Raw genomic sequence first — 20,721 nt, forward strand, 5'->3', positions numbered from 1 at the left:
GCTGGCATCACAGTTACAGAAGTGATAGAGGCCGATACAGGCAGTAGCTCTGCTACCTGGAGATGCGCAACTTGGAGGATCAAAATGGAAGTGGAAGACTCATGGGATGTTTGTGTATAAATATATATAATTTTCATCTAAATGACAAGTTCACTTTAAAGTCTTTGCTGCATCTGTCACAATGCAGATAAAACTAATATTTCCATGTAATGTACACTGGATATAAAACCATTCTGAGAAATATTGTTAAAATCACTTTATTTAAGACATGTGATTTTGACTTTTTATTACAATAATACAGAACAGGGCGGTTTAACGGGGAAATTATTGTGCAGGGGAAAAATACTTTCCTCTTTCCCGTTTAAAAAGAGCCAAACTTGGGACAGATAACACTGAGAATGCTATAACTTGCAACATTGACCAGAGAGGAACAATGGAGAAAAGAAAAAAATGCCCATCCAAGCGCTTGTTATAGGCGACAAATAAGATTAAAATTGCATTATTTTTTTTTTTTGTACCATTTCTTTACAAAAATATTACTGTTGAATTTTTTACTGCATGGATATTAGGCTCATGTCAGTCCCACTATTATAAGTTTAATTTATTTATTGTAAAATATGTACGGATGTGTCGAACAATACATGAAATATAAAAAAAAATCAAAAGGTGACAAACTCAACAAAGAAAAAAAAAAAAGGTTAAAAGGAGTAAGTGTTGAGAAGAAACTTAACTGCAAGTGATGAAATTGGGTAAAATTGCTACTGTCCTTGATTTGCTGGTATTGACTAGTAAAAATGTGTAGGACAAATCGTATTAAAAAAAAAAAAAAAAAATTGTCCTTTTTGATATAAAACAATAAATGGTGACATTCTGCGAGAGGCAGGGACCACAGAATCCAAATACAAAACTTCTGGAAATAAAATGGAACATGGTACAGATCTTGACATCCACTGAGTGATAGAAATCCTTGTTCTGCTGGGTCCAGGGTGGAGTAATCTGATTTGGCCTCATCCGTGCCCCCTCTTTCGTTTCCTCTTCCAGTGCATTTTGTAATATATATACATTTCCATACAGGGGTAGAGACAGCGGTCCTTAAGGCCAAGAGCCAGAAACAAAAGGCTTAACATATAAAGGTGGGGAGGTTAAAATGTAGACTTGTACAGCAGAGTCGATAAAACCATTTGTCCATAAAACAGGCTATGTCTCCAATTATTTCTCTGTATGACCAAATGCAGACAGTTGGGAGCATTCGGCGTCCGCGGGAGCACAGATCCCGACTAGGGGGTGTATAGTGTTCTTTCCAGACACCGGAAACTCTCCTCAAGTTGTACACAATCCATCAATACCACAAGCATTTGGTTTCAACAAAAACTGTTAAAAAAAGTTGTTGTTTTTTTTTTGTGTTTTTTTTTTTCTAATTTTCTTACAGAAGCTCACAGTATACAGGCCTTTAAACAAGAGTTCCAGGTATGTGCTGAACCTCAGAACATTGGCATCCCAAATCCCTAGAAAAGAGGGAAAAAAAGGGTTATGTTGATTGAAAATGCCTTGTGGTCCCACATTTACAAATCACTGAAAATAGCACTAAAACAATGCTTGAACCAGATGCTTGAGACAGATCCTTGATTTTTATGTCATATGTTACTTAGCTTATATAAAGTGATTCCAGGGACCCCCAAACAACTCTATATGCTAACAAGGGGATTAATAACTTTGGCCATACAAGTACTTTTTTTTTTTTATACCATAGAAGACAACTTGTTTAATGGTCATATTCACACTACGCAAGTGAGAAGATGGTTCACTACAGTTGTGAAGGAAGCATTATGATGGCCATAGACTTGCATTTATTTTTACAAGACAGGAGAGACTTTAGTAGGACCACCCTATCCATTGGAACCACCAAAGGTTAGGTATGAGAGACACAGAAAACATGCAAGTACCCCTTTAAGGCAATCTATAGAGATGATGATTATTTAAGTGCCTTTGAAGGGTAAGTATTATTCTCTGTTACTAGAACGGCCCTGCAGGCTGTAAAATTCTCAATCTATCCAAGCTAATTGCCCCCCATAAACAGACTTAAACAGACTTAAAGGGGTATTCCCATCTCCAAGATCCTATCCCAATATGTAGTAGGTGTAATAATAATAATATTAGCAAATACCTACAATTAGAAATGTAGCATAGCATTTTTGATTTGCAATGTCTCTTTCCTCATGTGCAGGTATTGCAGGACCTTAGGTATCCATGGTTACGACCACTAGCAGCTAGCTGTCACTTTATCAGTGGACGTAACCAAGGATACCTAAGGTCCAGCAATGCCTGCACATGAGGAAAGAGACATCGCAAATCAAAAATGCTATGCTACATTTCTAATTGTAGGTATTTGCTAATATTATTATTACACCTACTACATATTGGGATAGGATCTTGGAGATGGAAATACCACTTTAAGTCATCTGAAACCAACAATATTTGTGTCATATGTGGGGGGGCCTCACAAATCTCCCCCAACAGATGATATCAGGGTAGCCAAGGATCCGATCAGCAGAATTTCATCAGCTAATACTTTCATTCTCTCTGGAGATAAGTGGGCACCAGGAGGCAGCAGACAGCAGCTCAGAGCACAGGAGCGCTTGGAAGAGCATATTTGTGTATAGGGAAGGATAGTTGCAATATGAACAATCGCTCATTTGACAGCTATCAAAAGGTGTAAGGGGGTCTTAAATCAATATAGCTCAATTCATTGCGTACTCAAACACGCCTGTTACTCTAATCCACCTTTGAACTGCTCATAGACCAACATCTAAGTGGTCCACACTTTACTCTGCATTGACATTCTAAAACGTCAATGCAGAGTAAGCAGCTTGCATAAGATTATGCAGCTATGGGTCAGGGAGACGGCCGTCAGACACAGCCAGAATCCCCACAGAAAAGATAAATATGGTTTATTACCATGCTTTCCTTCTCAATCGCTGCATACACAGCACTGAACCAGTGCTTCTGTATACAGATAAGGCATCACTGACAGCACTTCATCATCCACACCCAGCTATCATGTGATCGCCAGGTGTAAGGAGGGAACAGAAGCTGCTGGGTCCTAGGTGACTCAGTCAGCTCTCCTATATGAGCAGGAGACCAAACTTCCCCTGTAACTGGGGCTAACACACCAGCCCAAGCTACAGCAAAAATCATCAATAAAAAGTAAGTATTAGTATGTTATAATGTCCCCCTAAGGTGTTTTAAGACCTCATTGGGTTAAAATGTGTGAAAGAGTAAAAAAAAGAATGCGAAAATTAAATAAAAAAGGCATAAATAAATAAAACTAAACTAAAATATACTGCCAATCTGAATAGCTGTTTCTAGCCTCGTAGAAAAAAATGTTTAATATCTAAAAATAATTTCAACGGAAAGGGGAACAATATGAAATGTTTTCAGCAGTCCTCTGTGATCATAATTTTTTTATATATATATATATATATATATATATATATATATATATATAGATATATATCTATCTCTCTCTCTCTCTATCTTTACATTCCCCCCCACCCTCCGTAAAAGAAAAAAAAAATAAAATGACAAAAATATGAAAAAAAGGGGACAAAATCATTTGAACGAGAAAGAATTTTAGACCTGTTAAAAGTGCAATAAATCCTGAAAATGTGCCTGGTCAGGAAGGGGTGTGTGCGCGTGTGTGTGTCTGTGTGTGTGTGTCTGTGTGTGTGTGTCTGTGTGTGTGTGTCTGTGTGTGTGTGTCTGTGTGTGTGTGTGTGTGTGTGTCTGTGTCTGTGTGTGTGTGTCTGTGTGTGTGTGTCTGTGTGTGTGTGTGTCTGTGTCTGTGTGTGTCTGTGTGTGTGTGTCTGTGTGTGTGTGTCTGTGTGTGTGTGTCTGTGTGTGTGTGTCTGTGTGTGTGTGTCTGTGTGTGTGTGTGTGTGTCTGTGTCTGTGTGTGTGTGTGTGTGTCTGTGTCTGTGTGTGTCTGTGTGTGTCTGTGTGTGTGTGTCTGTGTGTGTGTGTCTGTGTGTCTGTGTGTGTGTGTCTGTGTGTGTGTGTCTGTGTGTGTGTGTCTGTGTGTGTGTCTGTGTCTGTGTGTGTGTCTGTGTGTGTGTGTGTGTCTGTGTGTGTGTCTGTGTCTGTGTGTGTGTCTGTGTGTGTGTGTGTGTCTGTGTCTGTGTGTGTGTCTGTGTGTGTCTGTGTCTGTGTGTGTGTCTGTGTGTGTGTCTGTGTGTGTGTCTGTGTCTGTGTGTGTCTGTGTCTGTGTGTGTGTCTGTGTCTGTGTGTGTGTGTGTGTGTGTCTGTGTGTGTGTGTCTGTGTGTGTGTGTCTGTGTGTGTGTGTCTGTGTGTGTGTGTCTGTGTGTGTGTGTCTGTGTGTGTGTGTGTGTCTGTGTGTGTGTGTGTCTGTGTGTGTGTGTGTCTGTGTGTGTGTGTCTGTGTGTGTGTGTGTGGAGGGGGGGTTAAACAAAGAACCAAATGTGAGCAGATCTAATCAGAAAAAAAAGGCATCAATGAAAATGTAGCACTTCACCGAAACATTGTAGAAATGACATCCAAGTCTATCCAAAAGGTCCTTAGACAACATGGCCTCAGCTGCAGTAACAACTTGTATTCAGCCCACTCTAGTGATAAATGCTATAATATATACTCTTACACGCGGTTGCACTCAATATATTCGGTATATTCTGTACTGTATAGTTAAACATCGAGATGCATTTTATAACAGGCTCCTGCGGTACCACAAGTACTACATGAATACATACGGATTCATCTTCAATAATGGCTGCAGAGTCAAAGAAGTCTGGTCGGAGCTCTGCTCTTTCCCGTCTGTTTCGAGAAGGTGGCTAGAAGAAAAATAAATTAAAAAAGTTTCTTTTGATTGGATAACCCTTTATATACACACACCTATAGCGCCCTCATTCTGTAATGATTCTGGGTGCTACATTAACCCCCACACGGCTGACAATGACCACGCACAGTACAGTGACACGATCGTAGTTTTCAGGTCCTCGCACACATGTACAATCAACTTACCAGATCAATAACCATTGTGTCCTCAAACTCCTCGTTCATGTCTTCCAACTGCCCCCTCGAGGACATCATTACATCCTCAAATATGGGCTCCGCATCGTCCTCCATTAGACCTCGTCTGAGAAAGGAAGAGGAGAGATTCTAGGATGAGAAGTTATCTGCAGATGCTACATCAGCCGTTAGCTACATCGTGGTTTTTTAACATTATCTTTAATTTTCAATGTGCAGGACAAGAGTAACAATCAGTATATGATCGTAAGAACAATGTCTAGATCTAATACTGTTCAATACGAAGACTTTACAATAACAGAAGACAATGCCTAAAGAAATCCACATGTAGCAACCAGGTTAACATGGCAAACGCCAAATCGGTAAATATAGCCGTACACTTAATGGCCTCAAGTGCAAGAGTTTCTGGAAGATCAGACAAAGCGCACCCTGTGGGAACCTGCAACCACGTGTCCCAAATGTTATGGAATTTTTCTGGGTGATGTCGGTGATGGTTCAGCCATTTCTTATGGGGCATCAGCACTGATGAGCGAGATCACATACTACCAGCCACTACCTCACCACCACTACTATCTGTCCATAATACAGAGATTGTCAAAAAGTAGACATGCACCTCGACTCACATACTAACAAATCTTTTGGGGCAGAAAGGTACTAGATATCACATTGTCATTTCTGAATCTAATTACTAGTTCCCAAAAACCCAGGATCTGTGGACAACTCCAAGATAGATAAGAAAGTGTCGGAGCCATGTGACACTTTACGCCTTCATATAGGTAATCGCCAGTAGTGTAATATGCCCTATGTAGGCTGTATATTTGTACCAGGGCTGTGGAGTCGATAAGCCAAACCTCCGACTCCTCAATTTCCATGCCACCGACTCCCTCATACATGGCTCATGTTTAAGTGATAAATTTACGGTAGGACACATTTTTCTCAGCTAAAAGTCTAGACACTTAGATCAGGAATAGTACATTTCATAACTTTCCCAAATTCTTATGAAAAAATATTCCTCCCAAACTACATTGTACTGTACCCGACTCAGACTCCACAGCCCTGATTTGTACAAGTTGATCATTGTAATAGGAAACAGGTAATTTAGGTGAGACTACGGCCCCCTCCTACTTCTCTTCTGCTATATGTCCCACGTCCATTTCCCATTTGTCCCTTAACAGAAAAAAGAAGATTCCTCAGACTTGTGGAGGAGTATAGAAAAAAGGTGGAAATCAACTGGGAGGTGGCGGGGCCAAGCACCGGATCTGGGAACGGTAGGCAAGCTCCCCGCTCTCACACCATCTGTGCACTCAATGTGTATTGGAAACGCAGGTAATTGACAATCAGGGGCAGGTGACATAACAGATTGTCTGCGAAACCAGAAAGTCCATCACCCACGACTCTGTACAAACCGGAGATATGAGCCACAGCCCAGGTCTTTCCCACCCCAGAGAGGGACAGCAGCCGTTACCCGCACAGTATGGTTGATGAAAACCAGCTGTAATGCAGGATGAAGATCTAAATTAACAACTAGAAAACCTGTGGAGCGCACAGTAAATACTTACACTCCGTGCCGAACGCCGCTCCGCACTTTCATGTAGCTCATGGATGTTCTGTCTTTTCTATTCAAGTCTTCTAACTTCTGCTGACCCAACCAAGACATCTGCATCTGAGGACTGGAAAACACAACGCCCGTCACACACCACAATCCCGCTCCAGAAGAAGGCGACACCAGGACACACAGCACATACTTGTGTAAGAAGTCTGGTTCTGAGCCGTGTTCAGACTCGTGTTCAGGCATTTGCTCTGGGATCGGTCGAGGGTTTTCTCGCAGTACAGTGGATGTAAGCTGAGGCGTGGTAAGTGCTCCCGGTGTTTGGATGGTGTCGTTCCTGGTTACCCAGGAGCTGTCAATGCTTTCTTCTGGAACAGATGGAAATAGAAAAAGATTACAATTTGCAGTTTTGCTCCTTAAGACACAAGAATTAAATTGTGAGCTTAAAACTACTGACTTCTGTCTGTATTTAGTGAATAGGATCTTAGTGATTCATGCATTGTGGGGTATAACCATACCAGGATGAAGCAGCCAGCATTGGCATTCAGCTCTATGTACCAGCATGGAGCACAAGCCAAGGTGATCTGAGGTCTTACAGTGGGAGCCGAGCGGCAGTGATGTCCTCACTAGGTCACCCAGTGACCATAAAGATGAAGCTTACAGTGGCATGTAAGGTTGGGCACCCCTGGCCGATGCAACAGTTTGGGCACCCTTGGAGATGTGTTTTCCGATAAGTTTGACCAAGGTTTCAGACCTTAATTATCCTGTTAGGGTTATGGCTTTTTCACTATTATCATTCGGAAAGGCCAGGTGATGCAAATTTCCCAGCTTTATAAAATCCCAGCCTCCTCTAACCTTGAGCCGAAAAACAACAGCTATGGGTTCTTCTAAGCAGCTGCCTAGCACTCTGAAAATAAAATAAAAATGGTGGAGGCCCACAAAGCAGGAGAAGGCTATAAGAAGAGAGCAAAGTATTTTCAAGTTGCCTTTTTCCTCAGTTCAAAATGTAATTAAGTAATGGCAGTTACCAGGAACAGTGGAGGTCAAGATAAGGTCTGGAAAAGCAAGCAAAATTTCAGTGAGCTGCTTGTAGGATTACTAGAGGGGCAAATCAGAACACCCGTTTGGCTGCAAAAGACATTCACAAAGATTTAGCAGACTCTGGAGTTGTGGTACATTGTTCTACTGTTCAGAAACACCTGCACAAATATGGCCTTCATGGAAGAGCCATCAGAAAACCTCTCCTGCATCCTCACCATAAAATTCAGCATCAGAAGTATGCAAAAGAACATCTAAACAAGCTTGATTCATCTTAGAAACCAGTCCTGTGGACCGATGAGGTTAAAATAGAACTCTTTGGCCACAATGATCAAAGATATGAGTGGAGAAAAAAAGGGACAGAATTTCAGGAAACCATTAAGCATGGGGCTGGATCAATCATGCTTTGGGGTTGTGTTGCAGCCAGTGGCACAAGGAACATTTCACGGGTAGAGGGAAGAATGGATTCAATGAAATTACAACAAATTCTTGATGCAAACATAACACCATCTGTAAAAAAGCTGAAGTTGAAAAGAGGATGGCTTCTACAAATGGATAATGATCCTAAATACACATCAAAATCCTCAAAAGGCGCAAGTTGAAGGTTTTACAATGGCCCCCCACAGTCCCCTGATCTGAACAACATTGAAAATCTGTGACTAGACCTCAAAATAGCAGTGCATGCAAGACGACCGAGGAATCTCACAGAACTGGAAGAATTTTCCAAGAAAGAATGGCTGAAAATCCCTCAAACAAGAATTGAAAGACTCTAGTCTGGCTACAGAAAGCATTTACAAGCTGTGCTACTTTCAAAAGGGGGTGTTACTAGGCACTAACAATGCAGGGTGCCCAAAGTTTTGTATCGGCCCATTCTCCTTTTTGTAATTTTTAAAATATCAAAGATGAAAATACATATAAATACATATACACACATATTATATATATATATATATATATATATATATATATATATATATATATACACACACATTGCTCAAAAAAATAGCGGGAACACTCAAATAACACATCCTAGATCTGAATGAATGAAATATTTTCATTGAATACTTTGTTCTGTATAAAGTTGAATGTGCGGACAACAAAATCACACAAAAATCATCAATGGAAATCACATTTATTAACCAATGGAGGCCTGGATTTGGAGTCACCCCCAAAATTAAAGTGGAAAAACACACTACAGGCTGATCCAACTTTGATGTAATGTCCTTAAAACAAGTCAAAATGAGTCTCAGTATTGTGTGTGGCCTCCACGTGCCTGTATGACCTCCCTACAACGCCTGGGCATGCTCCTGATGAGGTTGCGGATGGTCTCCTGTGGGATCTCCTCCCAGACCTGGACTAAAGCATCCGCCAACTCCTGGACAGTCTGTGGTGCAACGTGACGTTGGTGGATGGAGCGAGACATGATGTCCCAGATGTGCTCAATCGGATTCAGGTCTGGGGAACGGGCGGGCCAGTCCATAGTTTCAATGCCTTCATTTTGCAGGAACTGCTGACATACTCCAGCCACATGAGGTCTGGCATTGTCCTGCATTAGGAGGAACCCAGGGCCAACCGCACCAGCATACGGTCTCACAAGGGGTCTGAGGATCTCATCTTGGTACCTAATGGCAGTCAGGCTACCTCTGGCGAGTACATGGAGGGCTGTGCTGCCCTCCAAAGAAATGCTACCCCACACCATTACTGACCCACTGCCAAACAGGTCATGCTGAAGGATGTTGCAGGCAGCAGATCGCTCTCCACGGCATCTCCAGTCTCTGTCACGTCTGTCACATGTGCTCTGTGTGAACCTGCTTTCATCTGTGAAGAGCACAGGGCGCCAGTGGCGACTTTGCCAATTCTGGTGTTCTGTGGCAAATGCCAAGAGTCCTGCACGGTGTTGGGCTGTGAGCACAACCCCCATCTGTGGACGTTGGGCCCTCATACCACCCTCATGGAGTCGGTTTCTAACCGTTTGTGCAGACACATGCACATTTGTGGCCGGCTTGAGGACATTTTGCAGGGCTCTGGCAGTGCTCCTCCTGTTCCTCCTTGCACAAAGGCGGAGTTAGCGGTCCTGCTGCTGGGTTGTTGCCCTCTACGGCCCCCTCCACGTCTCCTGGTGTACTGGCCTGTCTCCTGGTAGTGCCTCCAGCCTCTGGACACTACGCTGACAGACATAGCAAACCTTCTTGCCACAGCTTGCATTGATGTGCCATCCTGGATGAGCTGCACTACCTGAGCAACTTCTGTGGGTTGTAGAGTCCGTCTCATGCTACCACGAGTGTGAAAGCACAACCAACATTCAAAAGTGACCAAAACATCAGCCAGAAAGCATTGGTACTGAGATGTGGTCTGTGGTCCCCACCTGCAGAACCACTCCTTTATTGAGGGTGTCTTGATAATTGCCAATAATTTCCATCTATTGTCTATTCCATTTCCACAACAGCATGTGAAATTGATTGTCAATCAGTGTTGCTTCCTAAGTGGACAGTTTGATTTCACAGAAGTTTGATTTACTTGGAGTTATATTCTGTTTAAGTGTTCCCTTTATTTTTTTGAGCAGTGTATATATTTTTCCCCTAAAATACAAAGGAAATGTGTTATCTGTAACTTCAGGGCTTTTAGAGATCTTCTTGTCTTCAACTTAACAATTTATAACAGTAATTTTAACCACCGGTGCCCAAACTTTTACATGCCACTGTACAGAGACAATGCCTTTAATGGGATCCTGCCTGGACAATTAAAAAGAATATGTGGTGGTGTGGGTTGTGGAAATTCATGTTCATGCACACCTTTACGGCCCAAAAGTGGTGTGACTAAATCAAGTTAGAAAGTTTAAGCAAATCAGCCTGGATGTGCACCAAGACTGGCCTTCCCACAAGCAGTCCTAGCCGTCCCACCCCCAACGCACCTCCAGGCTTATTTGCATACATTTTTTAACCAAGTCTTCTCCGTACTCGCTCATCTCTTTGGGGCTACACAGGAACACATGAACTTGTATTTCTATGATCTACATGGCCCTGTACTCTATATAAACCAGAGAGACCGTAGGTATTTTCAAAACCCCAAGATAACATAATTAAAACACCATATGTTGACTAAAAGTGATAAATGTTTTATTTATGTATTTTTTAAGAATAACACATAGGTATAAATAACGTGTGAAAAGCCATAACATGTGAATGTGAGGCAGCAGGGGGTAGATGGTGTTTTAATTATGTTATCTTGGGGTTTTGAAAATACCTATGGTCTCTCTGGTTTATATAATGTTTAGTGGTATGGCCCCTATTACATCCAAGGTCCCATCTGTCATTGTTATTTTGTTGTACTATGGCCCTGTACTCTGATTATTTCCCACTAAATGTCCTGAGAAGATGCATGTTCAACTTGTCCATAAAACAAGAAGTACTCTTGGGTGGCTGAGCCCCTGTCTTACCTTCCACCCCTCTCTTCTTGTGCAGGGGCGGCCGGCCTTTCTTACTTCTCACAGAGGATCCCTTGCTGTTACTACCACCACTATTCACAGACAGGCGGTCCTCATCACTACCCGTTACCAGCGAGTTTCTGTAGGAGATGAGAGGCAACCAAACGTCTTCTCTTCTCTCCATCATTTGATCTGTCAGGAATTTTTCCAGATATGAATGTCTGCACCGAGGAGAAGAAACAGAAATTAGTTTGAGGAGAAAGTAAGCTGCGGATGTGCACCTCACCCGGTCAGGCTTAAGCCATCCACTTCTCTATAACCCCAGATCTCTAGAAAGGCTTGCACCAGAATGAAGATCCATTATGAGACTATACAGGCTAAATGTGAAGATTATAACCATTAAGATGAGCCAAAATTACTAAGACACTGCCAATGCCACACTTACACTGTCTTCTTGTCCTGTCGTAACAACTTAGAAGAGAATTCACTCAATACTTCCAGGAAGGCCAAGTTTGGTGGTGGGTACTCTGGGCCCTTAGAATTTTGGTATTTAAAGGAGAACTCTATGCCATCTCTGTATTTAGGAAATTAAAAAAAGAATAAAAGTTAGGTTAAAGCTTAAAAGGGGACTGCAGACCCATGAATCCCCCCAGCACACGCACTGTGCACTTTGGGTATTTGCCAGTTTCAGACCCAGTAACGGAGGGTATGTATGTGTTATACATACCCCCGGCCAGTGGGCGCTGACCACTGGCCGGGGGTATATATAATTTATACTTACCCTCCGGTCCGGGTCTGAAACCGGCGAATCCCCGCAGCGCACAGTGCGTGCGCTGGGGGGATTCATAAGTCTGCAATCATACAGAGTGACTGCAGACTTATCACTTTTGACCGGACAACCCCTTTAATAAAAATTGTATTTAATTTTAGAATAACACTTGTAACAAAAAATAAAATATCCTGTAGGGGAACCATTGTAAAAAAAAATAAAATATCCTGTAGGGGAAGGTACCATCAGAAAATCATCTATTGTGTTGCATGTATTTTTATATTTCTTTAGACAATCGTTAATATTTTTCCATGTCATTTATTAAAAAGAAAATACAAATATGTTTAAAAAAAAAAAAAAATAGCCACATCTCTGAAGAAAAAAAAAGTAGTTAGAAGCAAATCAAAAGGTAGTCTTTACCCCAAAATTGTAACAATGCTAACATGAGCTCACCCTGCAAAAAAAATAAGCCCTAACACCGCTCCAACTGTAAAATGAAAACCTTACAGGTCTTAGAAAATGGCAACACTAGCAATTTATGAATTTCAGATTTTTTTTTTTTTAAGTGGAAAAAAAAACAAAGAAAAAAAAAAATCGGAATTGTGGTTATTGTTTTTTGCCAGCAATTCCACCTCACTTGGAATTTTTTCCCAGCTTTCCAGTACATTATATGATAAATTGAAAGGTGTCATTCAAGTGTACAATTAAGAAGTGAAAAGCAAGTCGTCATATGGCAAGAAAAAAGTTGTGACATTTAAAAAGGGTGGAAAGAAATAAGGCAAAAAAAAAAACAAAAACAAACAAAAAAAAACTTAACTGGAGTTAATATAGAAACACAAATCTAAAACCCCACAGGTTGTAGCCACTCAGAGGAAAGCTGGGCATCTTATCAGTCACTTACTTGTGTAATGTTGCCACGGCTTCTCTGGTCTTTATCTGGTCCAAGCCGAACGTGAGTGCAAACCTGCGAGCCAGCTCCTTAATCCCACTGACGTGTGCGGACGTCCGGTCGAGGTTGGGGCCTTGCTCCTGGACCAGATCATTGAACAGCTGGGAATAAAGTGATAGAAAGAAAAATGTCAGTGATGAGAAGTACACCACCACCGGGCTGACCAATGACAACTCTTACCTGCTGCAAACTGAGGATCAGGGTCTTGGCACACTGGATCTTGTCTATCTGCCTGGTTTTACTTAGTGTTTCTTTAATGATGTCACCATAATCGTTGTAATACTACAGGAGAGAACACAAGCAATAAGTAATCTCACAGCTTCCCCCTTAATATTCGCATTTACACTTCTTCCATCTTTACAGAACCACCACTTGCACATTTGTCTGGATGTAGGTAACACTTTACCTTCATGTAGTGCTTGAAGATGTCTGCGGCTGCGTGCATGTCCACAATGTCATAGATGATCAGCTTACAGAATGCCGCCAGCAGATTTCTCCTCTTGTGCAAAGCCTCGATTTTGTTGGCTTCATCTTCTTCGTCACCCTCTGCAGGAAATAACATTATTGTTAGTAAATGCACGAGCCTGTTCACACTGGCGTCAATGCTTTACGATTCACCCTAGCTGAAAAATGATCTACTGAAATCCAAACTAAAGAAATGTCATCTCTAAAAATGCTTAAAACCCAGTAAATCACATCCAATAAACATTTTTTTCATGGACGCTGATCAGAAAAACACCTTTAGGAATTGTATGTGATAAGCTTGCAGTTTTCTATATCAAATAGCCGAATTGTGAAAGAAAATTCACACACAAGTTTTGTTGCAGAAATTTTTGTGCATGAGAATCCATGGCATTTATTAGAATAGGGACGTTGGCCCATTGTTAAGTATACATCACTGAGTCCTAAGGCTGCAAAAGAAGCGGCAGCATCTTTACACTTAATCTGAAGTGTAAGTGCACACTCCCCACCATAAATACATTGCTCAATCCTGACTGGAGTAGCTGATTTCTCCAGGTCATCAATGTGGTGGAGCATCGTATGGACCAAGGCTGCTGAGTGCGCACTTCTTTTAGCGTCACTTAGACTAACACTTGTTTCCCACATCGGACTTTCACAGACCGAGTGCAGTCCACAAGGTCAGGGCCAACAGTCTCTTCACCTGAACAGAATAGCTTCATAGGGACAGACAGGGGCCAGATGCACGCGGCCGGGACAGACAGGGGCCAGATGCACGCGGCCGGGACAGACAGGGGCCAGATGCACGCGGCCGGGACAGACAGGGGCCAGATGCACGCGGCCGGGACAGACAGGGGCCAGATGCACGCGGCCGGGACAGACAGGGGCCAGATGCACGCGGCCGGGACAGACAGGGGCCAGATGCACGCGGCCGGGACAGACAGGGGCCAGATGCACGCGGCCGGGACAGACAGGGGCCAGATGCACGCGGCCGGGACAGACAGGGGCCAGATGCACGCGGCCGGGACAGACAGGGGCCAGATGCACGCGGCCGGGACAGACAGGGGCCAGATGCACGCGGCCGGGACAGACAGGGGCCAGATGCACGCGGCCGGGACAGACATTGCGGCACAACTCAGACGGTGAAATCAGTTTAAGGTTCGCATCATACACTGCCAGATTTTGCCCAACATGGGTATTCTCAAGTTTGAAAGTCATCCCTTACAAGTTCAATAGGGGATAATTTTCTGATCACTGGGGGTCTCACCGAGGAGGTGTGCATAATCAATCAATGCTTCATACTGAGCATGGTTCATAGAGATCGGTGGGGAACTCAGTGGATGGACATATGGTGGTTGTAAAGTTATCCCCCATCGTGATAGGGGATAACTTTTAAACTTAAAGAAGTTGTCCACTACTTTATATGAACCCCCCAATGTTTCCCCCCGGGGCCCAGAAGTGTTTTTGTAAATACCTTGCGTGCATTTTCTGCCTCTGAGCGGCGCTATCGCTGGCAGCTCAGAGGCATCACGTGACCCGTCACTGATGTCACGTCAAGTGAGGCGTGACATTAGTGACGCGCTCCCCGCGGTGGATGCTGGGTTGTGGGCGGGGTTACCCCCGTGTGTCACCCCCAGCATCCACCCCACGCTTTCCCAGTGAATGAGGAGATGGAGAGCGCGTGGTGGATTCCGGGTGTGATGTGCTGGGTAACTCCCCCACAGCTCAAGCATCCACCGTGGAACAGTGCCGGCTGCAGCCGGGGGTCACTTGATACCTGTGAGCGGCCAGTGATAGCGCCGCTCACAGGCAGAAAAGGCAACACAAGGTATTTAGAGAATCACTTATGGGCCCTGGGGGAATACATTGGGGGATCATATAAAGTAGTGGACAACCTTTCAAATACCCTTATAATGAGGCATCAGCGCAAAAACATGTTATATATACATCCTAATTACCCATGCTCTGGTTCTCATCATCTTGATCAATGAACACATGATCCATGACGAAAGTGAGCAGTTCAGATTGCAGTCCTATGTCAGGATTAAAGATAAGCAGCACGAGATTGTCCCTTCCACCCGTTGTTAACTGGTGGCTGAAGATCATTAGAAGGTCACAGAGCAGCATGAACGCCTGGAAGAAAATGAACGCATTGATGCTAAATCACAAGTTTTGGGTAGAAACCACCACCTGATCACAATGAAACCCCCCACAAGAAATCATGATCCAAATCTACAGAATTACATTTTTCAGTGTCCATGGCCCGGTGCTTGTTTAGAAACATGCCGCAATCAAGGAATTTAGCAAAAATGCAGTTGGGGGAAAATCATCAAGGTTTTTGGGAGAGCTTTCTGGCATTTATTCTTTGCTAATTTTATTGCACATATTTTTTTTTTCATCAAGTGGGTTGCAAGCGTGGGCACGGTTAGCTATGGAAATGGGCTGTAACCAAATTTAAGAATAGGAACTTTGTAAAAAGCAATCTCACTCCAGTAGAGGGGTGGAGTATAGAGTGAAACTCTACATGGAAGCGTCATTTATCAGAGGGGCACATGGCGGGTGGTGAACTTTGGGCATATTTAGACATCGGAGCAGCCACAGGCAAATCAGGATCCAAATAATTCTCTCCTGGTGAATCCACTTGTGTCATTTCCTTCCTTACTCTACTTACCTGTTCTTTCACCTGGGTGTTGACATTGGAAAGACACTGCTGACAGACGGCCAAGAAGGACTTTACAGTTTTTCTTAAGATCAACATATCTTCCTATAAAAAAAATAAAAAGTCAGAAGGCATCGGATCATACTAGAACAGTAAGTCTGCCTAGGGTTACATTACAATAGGCTGCTCCAAGACCTGGATGGATGGCAGCATCAGCCCTGTATACAGGTGACTTACTTTGGAAGGGTTGCTTTCTGTAATTTTCACCAGCTGCCACAGTATGGAGTAGTGAGAGCACTGGAGAGCCTGGACGCCAATCTGGACAGACAACCATAGTGATTACACTGTATGATGCCCGTGTCATGCCAGCCTTCACTACAACCCCCATACCGATCCCAGACACCAACCTGCTCGATCATGCCCTCATGCTCAATGCCTGTCCTCAACAACCGATAACAGTTCCCAAACAAATCCCATTTTGTCAGATCATGGGCGCTGCAAACAAAGAATGCAAGGTTTAGCATCTTCAGAGAGCGGCCCGTGTAGTCAAAGCGAACATGGCAAACTGCTTATCTGTATCGGCAGCGGTGTGACACTGTATTAGAGTCAGTCAGTGGGACTGAGCTACAGTACCAGGCACAGCTACAGTACATTAATGAATGGCTGAGCCTGTGTAGACAATGTAGCCAATATGGCATTTGCTAATCGTCACATAATTGGAGATTTAACTTCTTATATCATTTCATCTTTTTTTGTAATGTAAATAACGTTTTATCTTGGAGAAATATACTTTTCTTCTCCTCCAGGACTGATCATTTATTCTCAAACTCTAAATTCACAGTAACATCTGTCTTCAGTGAGTACAGATTATCCAGTTACCGAGATAGATGACAGTTTGTGATTATAAAGTTCCATGGAGAACTGTAACTGTCATGTCAGGAGAAATTACAGTAGAATGTCTGTCAGCCTCTAGCTCCTCCCTCTCCTCCTCCATAGAATATCACAAGTACCAACTGTCATCTCCTATCTCAGTAATGGGAAAATCAGACTTAAATTAAAACAGATTTTACCCATGAACTGAGAGTGAATGCTCAGTCTGGGAGGAGAAAGCTGCAGATTTCTCTCATAAGAAATATTACAAAGTTGCTTATTTCTATATGAACTATTCATTTATGAAATAAAATTGTAAAACGACAGTTACTCTTTACCTTGTGTAAGATAGAAAGGCTAAGTGCACTCACTTGTGAAAACACGTTAATCGCTTCAATGATGCCAGGACATTATATACATCATCCTCGTCTGCTTCTTCGATCTAGAGAGTAGGAACCACACACAGAGGCAGGATATACTTCAGAGATGGCATTTTTAAATCCATTTTTCTACAAATATTCCAATATTGCATGCGTCCCCAGTATCAATATCTACAAATTTTACAGTATGTGAATTGTATCAAAGTAGATAGTATTTCTCACAGTTTATGAAGCATAAGAAAAGTTATTGTAATACAGGAAAAAGTGAGAAACTACTCCGTACACAATTTGGAGAAAACCACGGGAATCACTTGAACAGCTCATAGACAGAACACCTTTGGTTTCATTCCCATGTATTAGATGCTTGTGTTAAAACTCAAAAATGCTTGTATAGCATCAATTGTTTCAAGACAATGGGACGTTTCAGCCAAAGCAACCGAGCAGGGTTTCACTTTTACAGTGCAGTTGTAGTTTTAAAGGGAAATTGTCAGGAAGATTTTCACTAAGAAACCAGAGTAGCGCAGGCTATGGGAAAATGAAGACTCTATAATGATGGCCTTCAGTGCTGCGTCACACCAAAATTTGTCTTTATTCATTTGCAAATAAGCGTCACAAGTGGTCTGTCTGTCTATGGCCCTTCTCGGCAGGTGCCACCCCACTACTTGACTGACAGCGGAGGGGACATTGTGCACTGTACTGTCAATCGCGCGGGTGTGGAGGCAGCGAATAAGAGGAGCCACAGACTGCAAGGTTCAGATCCATCAAAGTGCTTTCACCAGATTTGTGGAATAAAACTAAATGAAATAAAAGTTGCAAATCTTTTGCACAACTCAAAGCTACCGGTCCTGAACAGGTAAACCCCATCCGACCAACACTTCAAAAGTTAGGTCACTTTAGTGGTGTATGTCTCTTCATGAAGGGATGTGCCGCAGTAAGATGCGCCCAATTCATTACGTCTGGTGTGTACAGTGCCCCAACACATTAAAGGTACAGATCTATTTAATAAGTCACATCACCCCTTAACCCACAGATGGGTCATAACAGATTTAAACATTATCGACAACAGCATAGTAGGGAAAAAAGAAGAAATAAAAACCCATGTTTTAATTTCATTAGCTGTTGATGTAGCATATTGTGAAGGGGACACTGCAGCTTTCCACAAGACCCCCTTTGATAGTCCGCACACTGTCCCCCTTGTAATATGGCAGCGCTTACTTCTTGCAGTAAATCCTCTACGGCGTGTGAGAAGCGATCGACCAGCTCATCGATCAGCTGACTGTGGGCCACGTCCACCCTGTTCTGGATGGTGTACTCCTCACTGCACAGGATGCTGTACGTCTTACTACACGCTTCTAACACGTCCGACTCTGTATGTTTCTCCACCACAAACTTGATTTGCTTTAGTAAACTATCCAGGTGCTGTAAATGGAAAGAGCAAGGTGTGGGGACACATCCAATACGCAGTCTGACATTGACATGGCACATAGCCAGTGACACATTGGTGTTAGAACTGCTCTCTAGATGGCAGTAAGCACATAGTGGGTACGGCGCACTAATGTATACACCCCTATTTGGTTTTATAAATTAAAGGGATTTCAGAGTTGGATAGATAAGGGTATATGTACGTTTCAACAAGTGAAGTCTGAAGGTAGCCTTAAATCCTTTGACCAAATAAAAGAGGAGTTTGTTTGTTAACCCAATGCGACATATCTATTATAGGTATTCATTCAATGAACCAATAAGATAGACTCCCCTGATAATAGATAAAGTCTTGGAGAAAGGAAATTCTAGGGGTCGTATTTCTTTTATAAATAGACTCCTCCTGAACACCTATATGAAGAAATTCCCTAGACAAGCTAAACAAGAAGGTGCGAGACCGATCTCAGAGGATCAATGGAACGGATACCCCAACTATCATTAATACAGAGATTCTCCCAAATTATCCTAAGCCATAGGAAGTATGAGAGACAGAGATTTTTATATAATATCGGATATCGGCCAGATGATGAATGTCCGAGATGTAAATCGGAGGAGGCTGGATTACTACATGTGCTGTGAGAATGATCAGAGTTGGAGAATTATTGGAACACAATTGTGTCTATCATTAGGAGAGTATAATACTGAGATTCAGGCGGATCCCAGAAAATGCATAGTTAGGGTTAATAGAGGAGGACATGGAGTTTGACCCTGTTCAGATAGGGATTTCCCGGATATTATATCAGGCTAGGAAACCTATTGCATCAAAATGGATTAATCCTTCACCCCCGTTAATTGGAGAATTTAAAAATAGAATAAATAGTATCATTAGACTGGAAAACGGTGTATATATAAAACACGTAATACAATGATTACACTTGAGAGAATCTGGGGTCCATGGTTGGATACTCCAGGTCTGCCATCAAGAGAGCTGTTATTGCGGAGACTATTTGATTTATTTGGAAGTAAATTATCTGCGTGTAATGTGAAAGACCATAGTGCCATCGAGAATGGAATAACCATTTGCTGGGTATGTTTTCAATATATTTCTTTCTCTGGACTATGAATGAGTTGGTCCAATAACTCCCTTGGGAATAATCTATGTATAAAACACCTATGTAATGTACATTTTTGTGTAAGTGATTATGTTTAATGTGATTAATGTTATAAATGACTTTACATTTTTTTTTATAAAAAACAATTGGATTTAAAAGAAGTGATCACTACTTCCAACAAACTGTGCAAGTGAAGAAAATACTGCGGTGCCCACCATCTCATTCCTGGATGTGAAGATGTGGGGCTAGTGGGACCCCATAAAACACCCCCATGACAACGCTAACCTACCTTCTCCATTCGGCCGGTGCTGTACAGCTCTAGATCAAAATACTGAGGAATTTGTAAGAGATTTGCCACTTTCTCCGCATCAGCAGAATACTAGAGAAAACACAACAAAACGTCACATATTGATTAGTATCTGGGACATGACGAATACATCATTTTGTATGGAAATGCAAAAGTCTACTTAATTTACAGCCATATTCACTGCTTGAGGGCAAAGTCACATACTGCATATTTGGTGCAGACTTTTCCATCACGTATCTGCAGCAATATCTATGCGTATTACATGCAGATTTTGCTGTGGATTTTCTGCACATTTCACCATTTCCGTTATCTGTAGTAAGAAGTGACAATTTACAAGAAGAAAATAAATCTCTTCTATTTAGCTGGCATCGTATTATGCTGTAGATTTTCTGTGTGCAAAGCAGCAGCAGATATGCAATGTGTGAACTTAGGCTTTAAGTGTATCAGCAGTTACATAGAAAATAGCCAACAGTGCAGAAGCCTGCCCTATAATCTGTCTACAGCAATTTATTTTCCCTCTGAATATCCTAGGTCTTCTAAGGTTCGGTATCCAGTGCTGTCAGAGGTTGTGATTTTCCAGCCTAAGACACAGGCCACCACTTGCTTTTCCCCCATTTCAGTTTTCCTCCAGTAGACGCAGCTAACAACTGCTGGACTTTGCAGGGATACGTGGTTTTAGCTTTAATCATAAAAGGGGTTGTCGACATGAGATAATTCCTTTAAAGGGACTGTCCGCACTGAATGACTGT

General features: G+C 42.4%; 1 protein-coding gene across 2 annotated transcripts in view; it reads right to left on the minus strand.

Annotated features, from left to right (window-relative positions):
- Positions 1–241: 241 nt before the first annotated feature.
- STAG1 (STAG1 cohesin complex component) overlaps positions 242–20,721 on the minus strand; it is a 161,274-nt gene continuing 140,794 nt past the window's right edge. For both annotated transcript variants that reach the window (XM_073674278.1, XM_073674277.1), the window contains exons 18-34: positions 19,955–20,044; positions 18,350–18,553; positions 17,126–17,196; positions 16,292–16,379; positions 16,122–16,202; positions 15,897–15,989; positions 15,184–15,358; positions 13,173–13,312; positions 12,947–13,048; positions 12,719–12,867; positions 11,494–11,622; positions 11,061–11,269; positions 6,783–6,954; positions 6,597–6,707; positions 5,032–5,146; positions 4,761–4,841; positions 242–1,505 (exon numbers count right to left, since the gene is read on the minus strand). In XM_073674278.1, coding sequence (XP_073530379.1) covers positions 1,482–1,505; positions 4,761–4,841; positions 5,032–5,146; positions 6,597–6,707; positions 6,783–6,954; positions 11,061–11,269; positions 11,494–11,622; positions 12,719–12,867; positions 12,947–13,048; positions 13,173–13,312; positions 15,184–15,358; positions 15,897–15,989; positions 16,122–16,202; positions 16,292–16,379; positions 17,126–17,196; positions 18,350–18,553; positions 19,955–20,044 — 2,034 coding nt within the window. In that variant the 3' untranslated portion in view covers positions 242–1,481. The remainder of the gene's footprint in view (positions 1,506–4,760; positions 4,842–5,031; positions 5,147–6,596; positions 6,708–6,782; positions 6,955–11,060; positions 11,270–11,493; positions 11,623–12,718; positions 12,868–12,946; positions 13,049–13,172; positions 13,313–15,183; positions 15,359–15,896; positions 15,990–16,121; positions 16,203–16,291; positions 16,380–17,125; positions 17,197–18,349; positions 18,554–19,954; positions 20,045–20,721) is intronic.

The sequence above is a fragment of the Phyllobates terribilis genome, unplaced genomic scaffold, assembly GCF_046119375.1.
Source record: "Phyllobates terribilis strain yellow unplaced genomic scaffold, ASM4611937v1 Scaffold_3__8_contigs__length_932513732, whole genome shotgun sequence".
In the NCBI taxonomy this organism is placed as follows: domain Eukaryota; kingdom Metazoa; phylum Chordata; class Amphibia; order Anura; family Dendrobatidae; genus Phyllobates; species Phyllobates terribilis.